Source organism: Triturus cristatus, chromosome 5_1, assembly GCF_964204655.1.
Source record: "Triturus cristatus chromosome 5_1, aTriCri1.1, whole genome shotgun sequence".
NCBI lineage: Eukaryota > Metazoa > Chordata > Amphibia > Caudata > Salamandridae > Triturus > Triturus cristatus.
The window spans coordinates 1,016,651,908-1,016,674,180 of NC_140587.1; the positions used below are offsets into that span (position 1 = coordinate 1,016,651,908).

Below are 22,273 nucleotides of genomic sequence, written 5' to 3' on the forward strand. Positions count from 1 at the left end.
GTTTCTTCCCGACTCCATGGTTCAAGTCATCATTAACACAATACATAGTCCAGCGCACCTAGGAGAAAAAGCTATGCTAGACAGTATTCAACACATTTGGTTCAACAAACACTTGCGAGCAGCAGCCAAACAAAAAGTTCGTACCTGTATGATATGTTGTCAGTTTAATCCAGGTAAAAGCATCCCCGTAGAACAGGGTGGATTTCAATCTCCCGATCATGCTTTTGAAGTCCTCCAGATGGATTATATCCAGATGGAACGATGTCGAGGATTCAAATATGTTCTCGTAGTTGTCTGTGCTCTTTCCCGTTGGACAGAAGCCTACCCGGTTTCAGATTACACTGCCCCGACTACTGCCAAACAGTTAGTTCAAGAATTCTTCCCACGGTACGGTTTACCACGTGTTGTCTACTCAGATAACGGCCAGCCATTCTCATCCGAACTAATGAAACATGTTTCCCTTTTGTTAGGCTACCAATGGAAATTCCACTGTGTCCGACATCCCGAGGCAGCAGGTCTCGTGGAACGCCATAATCAAACTCTGAAAATTAGATTGTCCAAAATATGTAGAGAAAAAGGTGTCGATTGGATAGTAGCCTTACCAGTTGCACTCTTTTATATGAGAATGGTAGCACATTCTCGAACAGGGCTATCCCCGTACGAGGTGATCTTCGGTAGACCACCAAATATGTGGGGGACGCCTATACCTCGCAAAATCACTGATGTTGACTGTAATATGCTGACAGATTACCTGGCTTCCTTGATGTCTGCACTACAATCTTGTCGTTCACAGGTAGCTGCAGCTTTTCCCGATAACACTGAGGTGAAGCCCCATGACGTGGTTCCAGGTGATTTGGTCCTAGTGCGGAATTTCGACCGGAAGACCCAACTGGAGCCTAGGTGGAAATCACCAAAACTTGTTCTGCTAACCACAAGGACAGCCGTGAAGATCGAGGGACGTAAAGGGTGGTTGCACTCGAGTCATATCAAGTAATTTTATGGACTACCGTCCAGTGTGAACACTCAGCCCTGCATTCCCTCACAGACAGACTCAAAGCTCCCCTTGGTTGAACCCACGAAAACGGAACTTTATAAACTGAAATTAAGGTCTAGCAAGTCAGACAATTTGATTGTTTAAGTCCTCTCCAAGGTGAATCGGTTGAATTTGTCTCTGACATGTATCCTCTAGACCGGAATAGAGAAAGAAATCAACAGATGCAGCTTAAAAGGCATGCGTATTGTAAATCACTTCGTAGTCACTGCACAGTAACATTATTAATTTTGTTTTTTCTAAGTTTTCTGATCATTATAACTAGTATATTACTTGGTATGTATTACCCTATTTCTAAACGTGCTTACAATGTTACTGCTGAACATTCTTTTAGTGAATTACCTCCGCATGAGTTGTCCTATAGATTTGCGCTGCGCAACAACACATTCATTAGTATGTTACATCATTCCCACCGGACCAGCAATGCTACCAATTGTTGGATATGTGGCCGACTCCCTCCCTATCAGAACTATAAGGGAGTTTTACCCCTCTTTCCATATCCGTTCACACACAATGGCTCCTGTGGAGCATGGTTTAGTTTGATCAATTCCCTAGATTCAAATTCCGTAGTTTATCAAGACAACTGGGTATGGGGAAACCTGAACCTAGCTCTGCTTAAAGTCTGCTACCCTAACAAGGAGGGACTTCCCAAAAGAACAGGAACTGATCTAGAAAATGAAGTATATGGATTAGGTAATTTTACACTTAACCTCATGATCCTGAACGTTGAATCTGAAGCTACACCAATCTTGCCCGCCATGTCAGTATTCCCAGTTAAAGGGGAATTATGTGCAAGAAAGAATGGTTCCATACACATGGGCCATAGTAAATGCACCACTGTAATAAAATTCAGTGATCAAGGCAAGTCTACATTTAGAGCTTCCCGTCATTCCTACTTTATATGTGGCCAGACCGCATATATACGTCTACCTCTAGATTGGGATGGTACCTGTTACATAGCATTCCTTCTGCCACCTGTTTTCCTAGCTCCTCCTGATTATCATAGAAATACCCATTTAGTACACAATAGACAGCAGAGAGATCTCCCAATTGTCGATTACACTGAAACGGCATGGGAGCAATACACAGATTTCAATAAAGGTTTCTTTCCCTATATAGGTACAGTCACTAATAGTAAGCTGATACGTAGATTAACTAGAACCCTTGAAGCAGTAGTGAACGAGACTACTTCCGCCTTAGGCAATTTAACAGAAGAGCAGTCTGCTATGCGGATTGTTGTGCTTCAAAATCGTCTCGTCCTTGACGTCATCCTGGCCGATAGGGGCGGAGCTTGTAGGGTCATCGGATCAAGTTGCTGCATTTTCATACCAGAAAATTCGCCGTCAGTATATAAAGCCATAACCCGCCTTCATAAGATTATAAGCCAAATACACCAGAGTCCAGGCACCTGGACTTGGTCCGGTTGGTTCTGGGGCGTGTTGTCAGCCTGGGGATGGAGGATCCTATCCTTCCTAGGTATTGGCTTTCTCATACTATTCAGTTGCTGCTTATGCCTACAATGTGGGCCAGCGATTTGTGGTCTGTGTGCCACATCATGTATCCCACAACCAAGTTTTCGTTCAAGATCCCGGAAGAAGAAAGAAGAACAAATGATGCTTTATGAACAGATCGATGGATTGATGAAGATCGATATCTCTTGAGGGTCCGTAGGGGACAAGGAGGGAATGAGGAAATATGAATTTTGTGATCAGTTATGTCCCCTATCGTAGACCCCAACGGCTCCATGTGCATGCTATAAGTACATGTATGTTCCCTCCAGTTCCAGTTTTGAAGACGCAAATACATGTGCGTCCACCGTCAACATGTCCTCTTTCAGATCCGCCATGAATGGGTCAGATACTCCATTCCTAAGTATGAAAGGCCACCGACTTTATGTGGTTCACTTTCCACATTTTACAGATTCAGGCGAGTAGGCCCTGAATTCTGCCATCAAGCCTTTCCTGCTTTCTGCCTCTGGAAGCTCCAGCCCGAGCCCGCATCTGTATCCATGAACTTTGTCCTACTCCCTGCGCGGCTAACGGTGCCCGATCCAGCCTGTTGCCTGCCAAAAACTGTATTTCACCTTCAAGATTATCTGCTTCGCTCCTCATCCGATGCATTCCTGTCTAGTAGTTTAGGTAAACATTCTTCCAGCTACCGTGCTAAGGGCCAGGCCTCACTGTCCTCATGCAAGTAATTCATAACCCCTGTTACCATGGAAGATTCCTGCCCCCTCGCATCTCATGTAGACACTTAGACGCTTGTACACGCACTAACAGTTAGTATAGAATAGATTCTATCCTAGAGACCTTTCCTTTTGGATAACACAGTTCTTTAAACATAGGATATTAGATATGATTTGGGATTAGGTTGACATGACCCCCCCAGACTTCTGTCTCTACATGAAGAGCTAAATGTCAAGTCCCCTTCACCCTCTAGTTGCACGTCAATCACACGTCATGCGGCTGCGCGCGCATCTCTGCCAAATATTTCTGCTGACATTGTAGGATTCTCTTATGGATCCACCCACTTGTGACATCATGTATAATGACGTTTTATAAGTTACGCCTATATGTCCGCCTTTTTTAGTTACGTATGCCTATTTTATCTGTATTATCAGCTGTTACGCCTCTTGCATCTGTCTTAATGTAATGCTTTCCGTATAAATACCATTACCTGTCAATAATGTATGCCCTTCCTTCCTGAACTTTCGTGGTGATGGAATTTGAAGCCTGCAATTCGAATTGTATTTCCTTTGTCAAGGAATAAAGCCTTTTAGAACCTCTAATACCATGGATTCTGCCTCTTATATTTACTGAGTTATTCTTACTAGACTTTACCGCATAAAAAATAGTACCGGTAATGAAATATTTACCACAGACGATTTAGCGGTAATTCAATCACAAAATCCTCATCAAAGTCCCTATCAATAACCTCACGACTATTCTCTGTTGCTTCTGTCTCTTTATGATTTTTCTTTTCTTTGCGTTTTTCCTTTCCTTCCGTTGTCGATACAGGATATAATCTTGTTCCCTCAATTATGTCAGTCTTCCACGTTTTGTCTTCTGCATCCCATCTAGAATCCGCACAAGTGCGTATGGCTTTTTTGACTCTCCCCTGAAATCTCTCTCTCTCTGTTTAAGATGGGGAGCATGTTCCCAAGCGTTAAGCGCTTCATATTGTGTAGGTCTAGGAGGGGGTTTCATTTCGTACTGTGTCCTCGAATTCTCAATAATTCTCAAATTTAGATGTTCCATAATGTGGAAATTATAATGCACCATCCTTCTCATTAATCCTGTGCCATTGTGCGAGCCAAAGACATGTGGAAACTTCTATCTGTCACCATAATGCAACCTAGCATACCTTCAGGGTGTGTCTCTTCTCCCTTTCTAACAGGTATTGTCAAATCTCCTTTTACCATACTTTGTATAGCATTAAGGAATTTCATTTTTTCTCGAGTTATTACATAGTTCACAAATGATTTTCCGTTGAAATCAGGAAATAAATGTCACCCACAATTCTCTTGTTCGGGGATTATAACTAGGGATCCGGGTGTTCTGGTATTTATTTTTATAACATTTCCATCTGTTTATCCATATTTATTTTTTAACATCATATTGGTATTTATCCATATTTATTTTGTGTTTTGAGAACAGAAGAGGGGATAACTTGTATATTTCCACATTTATTTATCAGATAAACATGCATGATACCCAACAGGTTTTAGCACATTACACAGTCAAAATATAATAAATGAAAGCCACTTAAAAAAATATTTGCATAATATCACACATACATGTTGAGATATGCAGTAATTCAACCAAATCTCATTCAGCTTTCTAACTCCCCATGCTGCCAATATGTACAGCTATTGGCCTTAAAGACATTTATCTCAGCACAAAAGAAGCCAAATTATCTGTATTTTTTCACTTTTAAAAATAAATACAGACCGGAAACACAAAGTCTGTATTTATCTGTAAAAATCAGTAAAAACGGAAAACAGAGAGCCCTAAGCATAACCAATACCAGCGCAGCTCTGACTTATTTAACTAATCCAGCGTGGCTCTACACCAACTGACCTATGCCAGCCCGGCACACTGTGATGTCAACCTTGCTCCTTGTCGCAGCTCACCCTCCTTTACAGTTTTCTCTCAAGCATGTTCTGTAAGCAATTTATGCAACCCAAATGCAAGCAATTAAAACAACGAAGTCTGTCTGCTCCACTAAAGAGGTAAAGATTAATCATACACACAAGAAGACTTTCAGAAATGTCTTCTGACCTGTTTCATACATCCACCTCAAATGAAACCTTGACTAACGTGTGATTTCACTCTGATTGATACAATTGTTCCCTGTGCACTGAGATCAACTATACAAACCATGTCTCACAAGAACACAAAGATTAGGTCCTTATCTCGAAGATGCTGTCGACAACTTCTTACTACAAGCACCACAACACAGCAGACATCTACACCCAGTGTCGTCTACACTGAGACTTAATCACGTAGTTAGGTATCCTGGAATCCTAGGCCACAGCGAACCTGATAACAACTTCAACTTCTCTGCATGAAGTTCCACATTCACCCATCCATTGTATCAAGTCCGCAAGACACCATACAGCCACCGCAAAACATTGCAATCTAAGGATAAGCAAGTGCAACCCTATTAATATTCCCACTGCTTTGCAGCTACAAGTCGTCTCCACTTTTGTGTTTGGACTGGGCTTCAGCAGTTTCTGAAGAGGGCACCCTGACTCCCTCATATCAGTGGACAAACGTCCTACCGGATGTGATCCAGCTTTTTCTGGGCCCAACTTTTCTTACTATGGCTTACTCTTGGTCCTCCGATGTACCTTTTATGTGCGCACTGAGAGGAAAGAGAGTGGTGTTACTTGCATTAAACAGTGCAATCATTTAGTTACACAATAAGGACCAGGAATTGGTAGCCAAATTCAAACAAGCTTTATTATAAATCAGAGATAAGATTTGGGTAAATCATACTCAAAACCTTAGTATATAAGTACAATATAGCAACAGGGAGACTGAGTCTCCTGAAGAAATTTAGATGAATCAGAATTAAACAGGCAAGGAGCTCAACAGCTGCGATGCAAAACAACATTACTAATACCTGATGTTCAGAAAAAAAATCTAAAGTTATTTGGACTATACATTAGAAATCTAAGTATCCCAAGTGCATTCCTTGAAGAAAAAAAGATTTAATTATGCAAAGAATCTCAGTAGTCAAAGAGTTCCATATGGAAAAGCTTAACATTGCATGACGAATAGAAAGGGACAAACATTTGCAATTGGTAAGCTTTGTCAAGAGTCCGCAAGGAATCAAGGAAATGTCAGCCTAAGCCACACTTTAAGTAGAGTTCATAAGAAGCATTGAGATCTAGACGTCTCATGGTCCATACAAAGGGCAGTAAGGAATCATGAAAGGTGTCTGCAAGGGTTCAAAGTGATGTTTGCAGGGCATCTGCAGAATTGGGTTCGGCCAAAGAATCCCAAGTAATGTTCTGCCAGCAAAGTTAAGGAATCAAGAACTGCTCCAGAGTCCCTCGGAAAGGGGGGTTCTTCCTCCCATATGCAGGAAAACTATAGGCTATAATCCATCAGTCCACAGTCGACGTCCACTTAGGCGCATCATCATAGGCAACTCATTGTCCATGGTATCCATACGTTCTAGACTGCAACAGTAGAAGAAAATCGCACACTGGACATGGAAACACTACATGGTTCACACACTCATAAGAGTTGAATGGTCCTGTTGTCTCAGATACAGTTTTTGTGTGCTCTTTGTCCACACAAAACTTTTTTTTTTGTTGTTTTTTTTTTAAACTCTAAACCCGGTGTTGGAGTACACACAATGAATATCATTGATCTGGTTCAAATGCCGACATGGGATAGAATGTTTTAAAAAATCTTTTGATATTCACTCTCTCATCTTGAAACCAAGATCTCTAGTCCAATAATCAAGGATCTTTCTGAATAAATCAATATAAGCAGACGTTCTGTGTAACACTTCTCTAAAAGGACAAAGCCCTGAAGAAGTCTCGCAAAAAGACGAAACACGTTGGCTACGTTGATATGTTTTTATACCATCAATCAAGAATTTTTCAACACACGTCTGAAGCAAGTTTAATGAACTTAGGAAAATCAGAAGCAAACTCGGCTAATTGAATGGTATTCAAAACAAGTGTTGCAATTTATTTCTTTGTTGGACTAGAATAAGATCATAACATATGTATAGACTTCTCGGAGCACACAGCTTATACAGTGCTTTTAGCCATTCAACAAAAACACCAATCAAAGTATAGTTCAGTTGATGCAACTAGAACATTAATCAACACAAAATTCCATTAGATTCTAATGATCATCTTCTTTTAATTTCCTTAATTCCAATCCCTTATGCCAACGCGTTTCGCCGTGGTCGGGATAATACCACCGGCTTCTTCAGGGCTGGAAATAATACAGAATACACTTTTGTAGTCACAAAATATTCCATAATACCCAACCTATGATAACCATGTGCAGAGGACTATTCAAATCTCTATTAGTGCAGAACAAATTAAATCCACCTCTTCATTGAATACTCTTTCTCAATAAAAACTAAAGTAATCATATAAAAAAGACAGTTCATTTCAAGTTTTAAGTACTTAGATCATTTTGATTGAAATTCAGTAGTGCACACAATGTAATAAATCCCTTCTAGACATTCATCCTGAGCCCAGGTGCATATTAGAATTATGTAACCCATGTGTAGGTGATAAATAAATTCATTTGCGTCATGTTGGCGCCAATACCTTAAATTCCTCAAGCACTTTTCTGTATTTCGAAAATGATGCAAGAAAAGAATGATCATTCTAATGTACACGGATACACGTGGCAAGAATATATCGATTAACAGCATCGCACGCCAGTAAATAAATAAATCCGCAAAGCCCTACCTCTGAAAGTATCCGTTCATATAGTGTCCTCTCTCGAAATCCTCTTTAAAATGTAGCAGTATTCTCGTTTATATCACAGACCATACACGACCATTCAGTATCCTTCTGTTTGGCATTCACCATTAAATTCTCTTCCCGCAATAGCAGCGTTTCTGCTTTAAATAAACCAGTAATTAATCCTTCAATATCTATTCGCCAGTCATAAGGCCAACTCATATCCACTTATTAAGAGACTATATCCTTTTACCTATTCAGAAGCACCCCAGACGTATCCTTTCCGAATCCCTGTGTCCTATGCTATTGCATCCCACTCGTAGCGTTTCTTCGTATATTATCTCACTCCAAAGTCAGGCTGTCTGAAAATAAACAAAAAACGGTACCGTCTGTTATTAATGATACCTTTGAATCTTCTATTCTAAAGCCCAAATGCAGCGGATTTTTCGCGTCTCACCTCTCTGTCTAGTCTCGTTCACATACCCGAGTGCAGGCAAGGAGCAGCGTCTTCCGGGTTCTGAGGCCCTTAACCACCTCAGACATCAAGAAAGGACTAACTCATTCCGTTTTAGGCGCCATCTTAGCCTGGTGTCATTCATTGTGTTTAGATTATGCAATTTTCATACCATATTGCATTTCCAAAGCATTATTTTAATGAAAGGAGATCAGTAGAGGCACCAAACTGTTCTATCATTCTCTGTCTCCCATTTATTTTACTTAAAAAGTGTGTTACTATGTTTAATAGCCCCACAGTACTGTTGATTCTGTAGTACTAGAGCAAGAATTGACTATCCAATTACCCAAGTATCATTTACCTCCCGCGTTAGTGAGATCGCTTCGAACGAAATCCACGTCAGTGTTATATTACGTATATATTTTCACTTCCTCCTCAATCCCACTATATTCTACGTTGCCTATCAACATCAGATTCAAGTGTGCACACTTGCAGAACTGCTAATCGGAGGGTCAGATAATACAGAATTAAAATGTTAAATACAGAATTTCACCCATTGTATCAGTCACCTAAAAAATACTGCAGCTCCCGATCATAATTCAACCCATCTTCTACCGCTCGCAAGCGCATAATCCATCTTGCCTCGTGTCTCCGTAACATCAGTTCCCGGTTCCCACCACGTGGGTCTATTTTGATGTGCTCAATCCCAAAGAATTTAAAACTTTTATTTTTGTCTTGACCAGAGCATTTGTGTACATGTTATGCTATGGGATACCGTACATCGTTGTGTTTGATTGCTCGCCAGTGTTCACTTATTCGTTCTTTAAGCATCCTAATAGTGCTGCCTATGTACACCTTTAGACATTTACATTCAATCACATAAATGACATATTTCGTAGTACATGTTATATGGGTTAACACATCATACATTTTACTATCATTGATGCGAAATTGCTTAGTCCTATCCTTTGCGCATCTGCACATCCCACAATGGCCACATTTGAAAAACCCTTGATCAGTTCAATGATATAGAAAGGAGGTTTCTGCAAAGAAGCTATTGTGAAAAAGATGTAGTATCAGCTAAAGAGAGAATATTGAAAACCACTAGGATGTCCACCTTGAAACCGCCGAATAAGAGTATTGGAGATGCACAATGTATCAAGATGATTACTGACTTTACACCAATCGGGAGTCTCATGCTAAGAAGCATGAATAAGCATTGGCATATCCTAAAATTGGATAAGGCTCTGGAAGGACACATTGGAGTGCAACCCCAAATTACATATCGCAGAGGGAGAACCTTGGGTTCAATGTTGAGCCCAAGCTATCCATGTAAGCAGCAGACAGAAACATGGTTGGATCAGCAATCCAAAGGTTTTTTCAAATGTGGCCATTGTGGGATGTGCAGATGCGCAAAGGATAGGACTAAGCAATTTCGCATCAATGATAGTAAAATGTATGATATGTTAACCCATATAACATGTACTACGAAATATGTCATTTATGTGATTGAATGTAAATGTCTAAAGGTGTACATAGGCAGCACTATTAGGATGCTTAAAGAACGAATAAGTGAACACTGGCGAGCAATCAAACACAACGATGTACGATATCCCATAGCAGAACATGTACACAAATGCTCTGCTCAAGACAAAAATAAAAGTTTTAAATTCTTTGGGATTGAGCACATCAAAATAGACCCATGTGGTGGGAACCGGGAACTGATGTTACGGAGACACGAGGCAAGATGGATTATGCGCTTGCGAGCGGTAGAAGATGGGTTGAATTATGATCGGGAGCTGCAGTATTTTTTAGGTGACTGATACAATGGGTGAAATTCTGTATTTAACATTTTAATTCTGTATTATCTGACCCTCCGATTAGCAGTTCTGCAAGTGTGCACACTTGAATCTGATGTTGATAGGTAACGTACAATATAGTGGGATTGAGGAGGAAGTGAAAATATATACGTAATATAACACTGACGTGGATTTCGTTGGAAGCGATCTCACTATTGCGGGAGGTAAATGATACTTGGGTAATTGGATAGAGTCAATTCTTGCTCTAGTACTACAGAATCAACAGTACTGTGGGGCTATTAAACATAGTAACACACTTTTTAAGTAAAAGAAATGGGAGATAGAGAATGATAGAACAGTTTGGTGCCTCTACTGATCTCCTTTCATTAAAATAATGCTTTGGAAACGCAATATGGTATGAAAATTGCATAATCTAAACACAATGAATAAATGACACCAGGCTAAGATGGCGCCTAAAACGGAATGAGTTAGTCCTTTCTTGATGTCTGAGGTGGTTAAGGGCCTCAGAACCCGGAAGACGCTGCTCCTTGCCTGCACTCGGGTATGTGAACGAGACTAGATGGAGAGGTGATACGCGAAAAATCCGCTGCATTTGGGCTTTGGAATAGAAGATTCAAAGGCATCATTAATAACAGACGGTACCGTTTTTTGTTTATTTTCAGACAGCCTGACTTTGGAGTGAGATAATATACGAAGAAACGCTACGAGTGGGATGCAATAGCATAGGACACAGGGATTCGGAAAGGATACGTCTGGGGTGCTTCTGAATAGGTAAAAGGATATAGTCTCTTAATAAGTGGATATGAGTTGGCCTTATGACTGGCGAATAGATATTGAAGGATTAATTACTGGTTTATTTAAAGCAGAAACGCTGCTATTGCGGGAAGAGAATTTAATGGTGAATGCCAAACAGAAGGATACTGAATGGTCGTGTATGGTCTGTGATATAAACGAGAATACTGCTACATTTTAAAGAGGATTTCGAGAGAGGACACTATATGAACGGATACTTTCAGAGGTAGGGCTTTGCTGAATTATTTATTTACTGGCGTGCGATGCTGTTAATCGATATATTCTTGCCTCGTGTATCCGTGTACATTAGAATAATCATTCTTTTCTTGCATCATTTTCGAAATACAGAAAAGTGCTTGAGGAATTTAAGGTATTGGCGCCAACATGACGCAAATGAATTTATTTATCACCTACACATGGGTTACATAATTCTAATATGCACCTGGGCTCAGGATGAATGTCTAGAAGGGATTTATTACATTGTGTGCACTATTGAATTTCAATCAAAATGATCTAAGTACTTAACTTGAAATGAACTGTCTTTTTATACGATTACTTTAGTTTTTATTGAGAGAGTATTCAATGAAGAGGTGGATTTAATTTGTTCTGCACTAATAGAGATTTGAATAGTCCTCTGGACATGGTTATCATAGGTTGGGTATTATGGAATATTTTGTGACTACAAAAGTGTATTCTGTATTATTTCCAGCCCTGAAGAAGCCGGTGGTATTATCCCGACCACGGCGAAACGCGTTGGCATAAGGGATTGGAATTAAGGAAATTAAAAGAAGATGATCATTAGAATCTAATGGAATTTTGTGTTGATTAATGTTCTAGTTGCATCAACTGAACTATACTTTGATTGGTGTTTTTGTTGAATGGCTAAAAGCACTGTATAAGCTGTGTGCTCCGAGAAGTCTATACATATGTTTTGATCAGTCCCTTGGATTGAATTTAGGGAAGTAGGGTGTTCTCTTCCCCCCCAAAAAATCTTTTTGGATGCACCAGAAAAACTAATTGTTAGAGTAATAACAGGTGAATACCATATGAGCGTCACTGCCTTTTACACCCAACAGTGTAGAATAAGATCATATTTGTGTAAAACAACACATAGTGGTTGCTGATCTCCTGTGCATATAAGTGTGTGGATTTTATCCGTTTATTGGGGACCCAGGAGGCTGTTTTCCCCTGATCTGTGCACCATTTTTCTGGATTATACCCTACATTTTGATGGGTGCGGTATCGAGAGTCAAGGCCTCTTTTTGTAAATCGCTTACAGTCTAGCATTAAATTCACAATATTGTGTGGTTCAGTGTGAATTCGGTTTTCGAATGAAGAACTTTCTTGTATATCAGCTAGTCGCTCCCTGTATTTATGCATTGCATGTCTCTTAATTGTAAGTATTTTGAATGTGTGTGTTTGCTAGCCCGAGTCCTGGCTCTGTCTATATATGCCTTTATTTCCCAGTCGACTCGCGCATCACTCACTCTAGATATTCCGATCTGTCTCATTGCTGAAACCCCAGCAGTGGTTCCACTTTTCAGGCTTTTAGAGTGACACAAGGGTTTTCCCCCTTTATCTGAACCTGCCAGCCTGTTAATTTTTAAGCGTTTTTCAAAGTTGGGTTGGGCCCACTCGTATAGGAGACAATCATGTGAAGGAGATTTCTCTTAAATCACAGCCGGGGGCCCATAACATGACCATCAATCAGGTAAGCCAGTTCCTTCTGTGGGGAGAAGGCCTGGTCGTTAATCATGCTCGGTGGGTCAGTAATATATTCAGATATCTGGGAGCAGAGTTCCTATTCTAGAATCCATGTGACATTTGCTCCATTGAAATCAATGGCGTCCTGGGAGCATACCTTGTTATCGTTTGTATGAAGTAAGTTTCCAGCACAGGGAAGGGGCTGTTTTGTAGGGCACATAATCACTCTGGGCATGGACATAATTTTGGAGAGGACAACGCTGCCTAGTAGATGCATGGGAACAAGTACCAATGCTCCACGTCTGCCCTAAATCTATCCAGGAGCCCTTTAAAATTGTGTTTGTAACTTTAGTTTCCGTCCCTGGTAATCTATATTCCTAAATACTTGAAACCCATTGGGGATTTCCTAACCAGAGACACGGTCCTTTATTTTTGGTAAGAGGGAACAGTGGATTTCTCCCAGGTTATATGGTATGCCGAGTATTCACCATACACATTGAACCTTCCACCCGTCTATGGCAGACCTGACTCGAAACTGCATCCTTTCTCACCCAGCACGCTTTGGGCTCAACCATCAAGGTAAACAAAAGTAGGCACATTGGGCATCCCTACGTAGTTCCCCAGTTTAATGAAAACACGTCGCATAACGGGCCTTTTAAGCACCCTTTCGTCATTGGTTCTGTATACAATACAATAAGCCCCCGCCCCCGAAAACTGAACTGAGGCAACCCCAAACAAGGCAATAGCTCTAATATAATGCCACTGACTGTATGTGACCAATTGGGGACAGATGGACGAAAGACATAGACGACTCAGTGGAAAGTGGCGATTTGGACACCTAGAACGGTAGTTCTAAAGGCGGGGTTCCTCTTATTCCAGCAAAATAATATATACAACATTTATTAAAATAGTTTAAGGCTTATGCTTATTAACACGCATGGACCCGTAAAGCATACCTCATTCCCACTATTGAAGATAAATGGTGAAAAGAAGAATTTTTAAGTGACAATCATTAAGTATTGTAGAATGTGGCTTAGAAGTACAATGCGTTTCTGCATTGCAAGTTATATTTTAATATGTCGCTATTATAGTAATGTATCTTTACATAAATGCTGTGGCATTCTTTAAATTTTAACAATGCATGCTTCTGTTTGACAGGATACAATTGGGGAAGTCTGTGCATTATCTTCCGATTCTATTTATAGATCAGCTAAGTAACAGAGTGAAGGATCTCATGGTAAGTTATCTTTTTGTTATTCGTCATTCTATTTGTCGTAGACCGTTTGAGAGCATTTTATTATCATTTATAGAAAAATGTTATGTAGCAAACGCATGCACATTCAGGTGTCTGAAGGTAATGCAAAGGAAACACGACGAACTTTAAAACTGGCAGATGTATTTTGTGTTATATAATTATGGCCCTCACTGTACCGGGATACCTCTACCCAGTGACAACTGTGTCTTTCCTATTATTGTATTTTTTATTACATATGTCTTTCTGCATCTCTGCTGCATGTGACACCTCTCTGCCTGTGTAATATTCAAAGTGTCCCTCCCCAAACGCTACTGATTTATATGTTCATTGTATACGTTATGTTCATTAGAGTACTGGTTAATAACATTGTGTGATTCTGAACAGATCACTTAATCTTCCTGGGCCTAAAAAAAGAACTGTAAATGCGTGTAATGTAATTCACCCTTGATATAAATTATCTTGATTATCTCCCAACACCCACATTCTGTACAACGCTCCTTTGCTCATTAGGTTTGCACTATATTAATACCAATCCATTTATACCAATAGACTTATTTATAACCAGGGCCACTGGAATTATGCGATTGTGCGGCCGCAGCATTTTTCATATAATTATGGTTCTCCCGCATTTTCCATATAAGCCATCACCTACTGCATAATCTACAGATTTTAACAGAAAACCAACTTTGGTTATAGCTCCAACGCTTCAAGTTACTAAAAATGCAGCACCACGTGTTGCAGCGCAGTGAAAAGCCTTTTCAAAGGTTGACTGGTTACCTTTCTGTTGCTTATTTCTATGTTTAGGTCTTAAACTTGTACTAATGAGGCACAACCTCTGTCCAGACAGTATTAACAAGTGTAAAAATGGCAAAATAATGAAGTGATACTGTCAGAAAATGTGTCGCATTACGCCACATAATTTGCTTGTATTTTTTTGTCATAAATTAGTCAACCCTGTTGCGTAATTTGCCCTATCCTGACGCATGATTCCAGTGGCCTTTATTGTAACATTTACAGTAGCTTAACTAATCAAAATTCACAGTTGGCAGCTCCTAATCTGTTGGAGGGGAATATCGTTACATTAGTGGCACAGTTCAACTCTTCGTGAATCCTCGCTTAACACATCTGACTGCTAGTCACAAACACAAGGAAGCAAGCAGTATGCAGGTTGTATTTTAGGCAATAATGTTAGGGGGGTGTGAGTCTGAGTTTTCCCATCAAGATACTTTAGTATACCCAACTAAAAGAGCCAGAGTGCAGGCATGCACAGCTGAGTGGACGAAGCCCTGCCAAGTATATCACATCTCACGTTCTACAAACGCATTTTAAGTCAATGTACCACAAGCAAAAATATTGTCCCGCAAATCAGCTTTTTAAAAGAGTTGTATCAGCTCCACTATGTTTGTGTGAGGTTACAGGTACACATGTGGGCCAAGCTTCCTGACACTTCCTGAACCACCTGCCCAAACTACTCCTCCCAATAGCCTCCGCCACTGAGAGGAGAGCCCGGACTGGTTCTTCCTGGTTTTTTGGTTCCTGCCCCTCCAGTCTTACAGCAGGATGCCAACTTTCACATCGCCGGACACTCTTGGGTGACGCCCGGGCCAAGGGCTGGCCCATCTGTGCCCGTCAGTGCCCAGCAGAGGGTGGGTCACCACTCTTTTGCCTGACCCCCAGCTTAACTGTACCCTGTCCCTGCGCTGCCTGCTGTCCCTGTTACCTGCACTTCCACTCCCCCTGCGCTGGTTGCAGTCCCTGCGCTGCAGCTCCCCTTGCCCCTCCGTTGTCTGCTGTTCCTGTTCCCTTCCCTGCCGCTCCTCCTGCCCCTGCGCTGTGTATATTACCTGTTCCCCTGTGCTGCCACTCTCTACTGTCCCTGTGCTGCTGCTCTCCCTGCGCCACCGATCCCCCCCATGCTGCCTGCTATCCCTGTGCTGCTGCCAGTCTGATGCTGCTCCCAGTGCGCTGCCTGCTGTCCCTGTTCTCTCTGCTGCTGCCCCCCTGCTCACGCGCTGCCTGCAGTCCCTATTCCCTGCACTGCTGCTCCCCCTGCACTGCCTCTCCCCCTGCCGCTGCACTGCCACTCCCCCTGCACTGCCTCTCCCCCTGCCTACTGTCCATGCACTGCCGCTCCCCCTGCCTGCTGTGCCTGTCCCTGTGCTGTTGCTCCACCTGCGCCGCCCCCCCCTGTTTTGCCGCTCCCTCTGCACCTGCCCGGGACTCCCCTTGCCAGTGTGCTCCTGACTTCCTCAGTCCGCGCATTGCCCGTTCCTGGTCTTGCCTGGCACCCAGGTCCACCCATCAGAATCACTAATGGAGGCTACCACACGGCCACGCAGTGGACGCACCCATCCGGCATGCTGCCACCACACCGCTGGTTGCACAACACCCAGCTCCAGGACCCCTGGCCCTCCTGCCACCCAGCGGTTCACCGCCAAGGAACTCCTGGACCTCGGACATCGAAACAATAGCTTTGTCTCCTCCTCCTCATACTCCACCAAAGGACCCTTCACCTGCCGACACTTCCACTTCTCCTGCAACACAACCTATGAAAGAGCCCACACCACTCCTGCCCACAAGACCAAGAACAATCCACAACTGCTGCATTGTATCCTGCTCAACACTCATTCACTCTGCAAAAACGCTATTGAAATCTGGGACGCCAACTATGTAGGAAGGTGGAATCTGACTGCATAGTTACCCCCACTTTTTTCCTTGTGGTTTGCTGGTTTTTGACTTAGTCTGACAGGGACCCTGCTATTCAGGACCCCAGTCTATCTGCTTTCTCCAGTATATTGATTGCATGTACTTTAGGTACACTTCAGATTGGATTCTGGGGTACCCTTTTGGCCTAGTATATGCTGTCCACTAATTATAGTGGGCACCCTGTACCAGTCCAAACAACCCCTTATTGGTTATAGGTTAAAGACAACCTTTATTGAAAGCTATCCTAGTGGTAGCTATAGAGAGCAGCCTTCAGGCGAAGTCTTGAAGGAATGTAAAGCAGCTTGTTTTTCCAGTCTATAATCTCTTGAGTGCATAAATGAAAGACAACCACACCAGGTATATATATAAAATGTATGTATTTATTACTAAACACACCCTCCTAGTCTCTTTATGAGGCTAGAGGTCAAAACATATAAGTTACACTTCAAATATCACAGTAAACTAGCACAAATACACGTCAGGCCCTAGGGGCGACCCAAACCATATACTAAAATATTGGTATAAGAACCACGACTTAACTAGACACAAGGCCTAGAGCCTGTAGAATCGCTGGGACCCCAAGGAACCACCCAAGTTAGTGACACAGGGGACCCACAGGGGCCGTGTGCAGTGAGAACTCAGCCGCGAGCTCCCGTTAGCTTCTATGGGGAAAGTCGCAGTTAGATTTTTAAAGATTAGGGACAATTAGAAGTGAGTGAGGACCAAACCCTTTGGGACTTAGGACATTCTAGGGCAAACACCCACGGGAGCACCGGAGTACTCGTGTTACCTCTCCCAGGGAAGCCGGGTGCATAGGTGTCAAATGGTGTCGGGTCGTGTCGTCGATTTCAGTGGGAGCTGGCAAAGAAGTGCTGCTGCCGGGAAGATGCAAAATGTCCGAAGAGATCCGAGCCTGGATCGAAGATGAGAAGAACCTGAAAGCAGAGGGGACAGAGTCTGGGTCACTTGCCAGTGACCAGGAAGGCGATAGGCGGATGCCCACTGATGTCGGGTGATTTCAGGTGAAGGAGGTGAAGCTTGACTCTTCAGCCACGAGGACCAGGAGGCATCAAGGACGACCAGGAGCTGGATTCGTACTGTCCCACGAAGGATGTAGAGTGCTGCAACCTAGAACAGTCCCTGACTAACTTAAAAACAGATTGCCCAAGGGTGGGGACACGCAACATCCCGGTGCTGTTGTACGCAGATGATGCGGTTCTCCTGGCGCGAACCCCCAAAAGCCTTCAGACCCTAATCGATGGGTTTGTCAAATTCATGGACGGGTTAGATCTGTCCGTCAATTTAAATAAATCATATGTAATGACAGCAGGTCACAAACCACGGACTAGTTTCCTATATAGAATTGGCAATCACACACTAGAAAGGGTGCAATCTTTCTCGTACTTCGGCGTGCTCTTTGACGAGTCATTGAAATTTGCACCTCTGGTACAGGAAAGGTGTGGCAAATTGGTGGCATCAACTGGGGCCATTGCAGGTTACGGGAGAAGAGTTGGCCGCTGGTGCCCGGAACAAACTATGAACCTTTATGGCTCAATGTGCTGTCCCAAAGCCATGTACGGCTCAGAAGTGTGGGGTTTTATAAATCTTGACGCACTGCAAAGGGAGGAAAATAAAAATTTTCGCTCAATACTGAAAGTCCCTAATTGCACACCAGCCGTTATAGTTCACAGAGAATTAGGAAGACCATACCTAGAGGATTTGATTAAATTCAGACCAATTCTGACCTGGCTCAAAATTTGGACAAACCCGGAAGCCGCGTTGAGTAGGCTGATCCTACTAGACTGCCTTGGCAGAGACAAAAGTCTGAATATCCCATGGCTTAAGTACGTCAAGACTAGCTTGGAAAACATGGGTTGCCAAGAGCTTTACCTAAACCCTTCAGTGATCATTGCACAGGATAAGCCTAACCTTAAGAGAATTTTCATGGACCCAAGAGCATCGGTCAGAACAACAATAGAAGGGGTCAAACCATCAGTGAGTGCTTACAGCAGGCTTGAAACCACTGAAGGGATGGAACCGTATCTTTGTGTTATGTATAATGCTCAAGAAAGGTTTTTAATGTCACGTTTTAGGCTCAATTTTTTATCATATTTGTTAGCCAACCCAGCTGGTATTAGTCATTCAATTGAGCAGAAGGGTGCCTGCGGGTGCGACAATAGGTCCTCGCAGGACACCCTTCATTTTGTACTTTTATGTCCTCTATATGCAATACCAAGACGAAGATTTTTAAAAGAAATTTTAAAAAAGGCTAGGTTTACTCGAGCCAAAGAGGCACTGACTTTTCTACAAAGGGCTAGTGACCCACTAACACTGTGTTGTGTTATAAGTTTCTTGAAATTTGCACTAAGATTAAGGGTAACCAGAGGTCAGTACCATTCATGAATCCTGCAGGTTCCTCCACCCGTTACTTTGATTAAGCCATTAAGGTGGATTCTTTGTGAATAATGAATTATTTTTATGTATATAGATGCAGTCAATGTTCTTGTATAATCATTTAATACTATTTTAATTGTATATATGTGTACTCTTTTATGATGGTTTTTAACCACCGAATAAAGAACTATTGAATTGAATTGAATTGAGTGCTGCAGCGTCGGTGCCCGGATTGGACACAACAAGCCTTGGCAACAGCAACCCACGCAGAAAGGAGAAAGATGCTTCGGTGCAGACCAGCAAGGTCTGAGGGACTCACCACTTGGTTGGGAGTCAGGGCACGTCTGGAGCAACCAGGGACGCCCAAAGAAAATCAAAGTTACCCCCCCAGGGACCCACCAGTCGACGGACCAGGGATCGCGAAGGGACCTCGAGAGGAAACACAAAATGGCGGCCCACGGGTCACTCGGGGTGACTAGGCCGACAATCTTCGATGGATCTTCTGCTTGAGGTGGGGGCTACAAGTAACCCCAAGCACGACTTCAAGAGACGTCGAGAAGTAAATGCACTTGCAAAAGTGCATGGTGACCAGGAGTTCCGGTTCCACGCTACTCACGAGGGCTGCGGGTCTCAGCTTTGCTGGGTACTTGGCTTGGCCTCTGAGATGTCTGGAAATCCTCTTTCTGGGCTACAAATACTTCGGAGTCTGGCGGGAGCTTCGGAGATGCAGACCGGCAAATTGCTTCGTTGGTGCCTGCCAAGCAGGGGAGTCACTCCTTGACCCCAAGGGAGATTTCTTCAGTCCTCTAGTCTTTAGTAGAGTGTCAAAGTTCCAGTATTCAGCTTCAGAGTTTCGTCCAGGGATATCCAAAGTTCTGGTTACAGAGGTTCCTTACTTATACGTAAGGAAGAAGTTGGACTAGCTCTGGGGACCCACCTATGGGAGGGTTTGGAAAGAGGGGTGGCTACACCCATTTCCTTTGTCCAGTTGCGCCCCAGAGCAGGGGCTGGAAGCCCCTGAACCGGTTTGAGCTGGACTACCCACAGGGACACCAAATGTGCCCCCACTGCAGGACTTTAAAGCACTCAGAGTGCTCCCACCCAGCCCCAATACACATAAGTCTGTCTGGGAGGTGGTTACACCTCCCTGTGACAGGAAACCTTTTGTCCAGGCCTCCCCTGCCGGAGTTTCAGTTAGCAGCAGGAGGTCAGACCCGTGTCTGTGGCTGCAGCATCCATTTTGTGATGCCAGGGTTCTATTAGATTTCTACTGGGTATATCAGTACTGCCATGTCTCTCCCTCTAGAAGGGTGGGATCATATCCTCATATCGAGAACTGATGTGGGGGTATGATTCCAAGGTGTTTGACATCAAACACAACATGTTTCTGTGCAGCCAGTCCAAAGTTAGCATTAACTGTTTTAGATATAATGCACTTAAGAGTCTATGGTCAGGCTGCACCACTGACTACCCCGGAGAAGTGATTCCGAAGGATGCAGAGGGGCTCAGCTCATGCCTGGGCACCCTCTCACATATAACCAAGCACCCTGCCTTCTGGATTGATAAGGCCTGCCATAGGGGTGACTGATAGGTTACTATGTGCAGTGATAGGTGAGGTATAGTGAACCTATACCTCAGTAAGGGGTGCATGCACCACCTTACCCATTCTGCAGTAGCAGACCTGTGGTGTCATTTTGCATGGCTTTCCAGGGGTGGCACAAACATTCTTCAGCCCCTGGTAGGCCTCTGGTGTACCTATGCCCTGGGTACATAGTACACCATATACTAGGGACTCACAAGGGTACCCCAGAATCCAATCTGGAGTGTACTAAAAGTACATGCAATCAATTTAGAGAAGAAGCAGCTAGGTTGGGGCCCTTAATAGCAGGGTCCCAGCCAGACTAAAGTCGAAAAACAGTGAAACACCAGCAAAATGTGGGGGTAAACATGTGAAGCAGATCCTACTCTCCTACACATGGTACACCATGTACCTGGGGCATAGATACCCCAGAGGCCTCCCAGGGGCTGAAGCATGTATTGTGCCACCCCTGAGAGGCCATTCAAAATGACCCCATGGGTCTGCTACTGCAGCCTGTGTAAGGTGGTGCATGCACCCCTTACTTAGATATACGTTACCTATATCTATTCGAAATCACTGCACATATGAACCTATCAGTCACCCCTATGGCAGGCCTTATCAGTCCTGAAGGCAGAGTGCTGGGTTTTGTGTGAGAGGGTTCCCCTGCATGAGCAGAGCCTCTCTCTGCAGCCTTCAGAAGCTATTTTCCTGGTTGTCTGTAATGCACCCAACCATATATATTTCAGTGTATTATAACCTCGCGGTAAATGCTAACTTTAAAATGGCCACTTAGAAACATGTCGTGTTTGGTGTTAAACACCTTGGAATCATACCTCCCCGCCAATAACTGGCGGGGGAGGTATGATTGCACCCTTCTAGAGGGACTTAAGGGAAACACCGGTACACCCAGTACCAGCTTTTTCGACCTGGGCATTACAAAATGGATGCTGCCAGCCACAGACACGAGTCTGCCCTCCTACTGCTGAGCCAAGCTCGAGCAGAGGAAGGCCTGACAATAGGTTTCCTGTCACAGGGAGGTGTGACCACCTCCCAGACAGGCTTTAGTGTATTGGGGCTGGGTGGGTGTACTCTTAGAGTGCCAGAAAGTCTGTACTGGGGGGCACATTTGGTGTTCCCATGCATAGTCCAGCTCAAACCGGTTGCAGGAGCCATTTGCTCCTGTTCTGGTGCAAAACTGGACAAAGGACATGGGTGTAGCCACCCCTGTGTCCTGACCCTCCCTTAGGTGGGTTCACAGAGTTAGTCCAACCCCTTCCTTGGGTATAAAGTAGGAAACCGGACTACAGGACTTCGGATTTTACCCGGACTAAACTCTGCAAGCAGAAACCAAGTACTTCGACGGTCTACACTTCGCTGGACAACAGAAGAATCTCCCTTGGAGTAAAGGAGTTACTCCCCTGCAGCAGCAGGCACCTAAACGCATCTGACCAGTTTGCATCTCCCGAGCTCCTGAGGACTCCGAAGATTTCTGCAACACAGGAGGTTGGTTCCCGAGCGTCTAAGGTCGATCTGCTCTCTCAGCAATCCTGAGACCAGTATCCCTCGTGGGGACTG

At 43.4% G+C, this 22,273-nt stretch overlaps 1 protein-coding gene and 2 long non-coding RNA genes across 3 annotated transcripts in view; 2 read left to right on the forward strand and 1 right to left on the reverse strand.

Annotated features, from left to right (window-relative positions):
• CLPTM1L (CLPTM1 like) overlaps positions 1–22,273 on the forward strand; it is a 1,829,238-nt gene that overhangs the window by 699,300 nt on the left and 1,107,665 nt on the right. The window contains exon 5 of the mRNA XM_085606118.1: positions 13,923–14,001. Within this exon, the coding sequence (XP_085462244.1) occupies positions 13,923–14,001 (79 nt within the window). The remainder of the gene's footprint in view (positions 1–13,922; positions 14,002–22,273) is intronic.
• Positions 8,006–8,552, reverse strand: LOC146832800 (uncharacterized). The gene is made up of 3 exons (XR_014961341.1): positions 8,478–8,552; positions 8,248–8,356; positions 8,006–8,155 (listed from the first exon to the last, which is right to left on the reverse strand). It is a non-coding gene; the product is annotated as an uncharacterized LOC146832800 (long non-coding RNA).
• LOC146832801 (uncharacterized) lies at positions 10,801–11,272 on the forward strand. Its single transcript, XR_014961608.1, has 3 exons — positions 10,801–10,835; positions 10,931–11,039; positions 11,135–11,272. It is a non-coding gene; the product is annotated as an uncharacterized LOC146832801 (long non-coding RNA).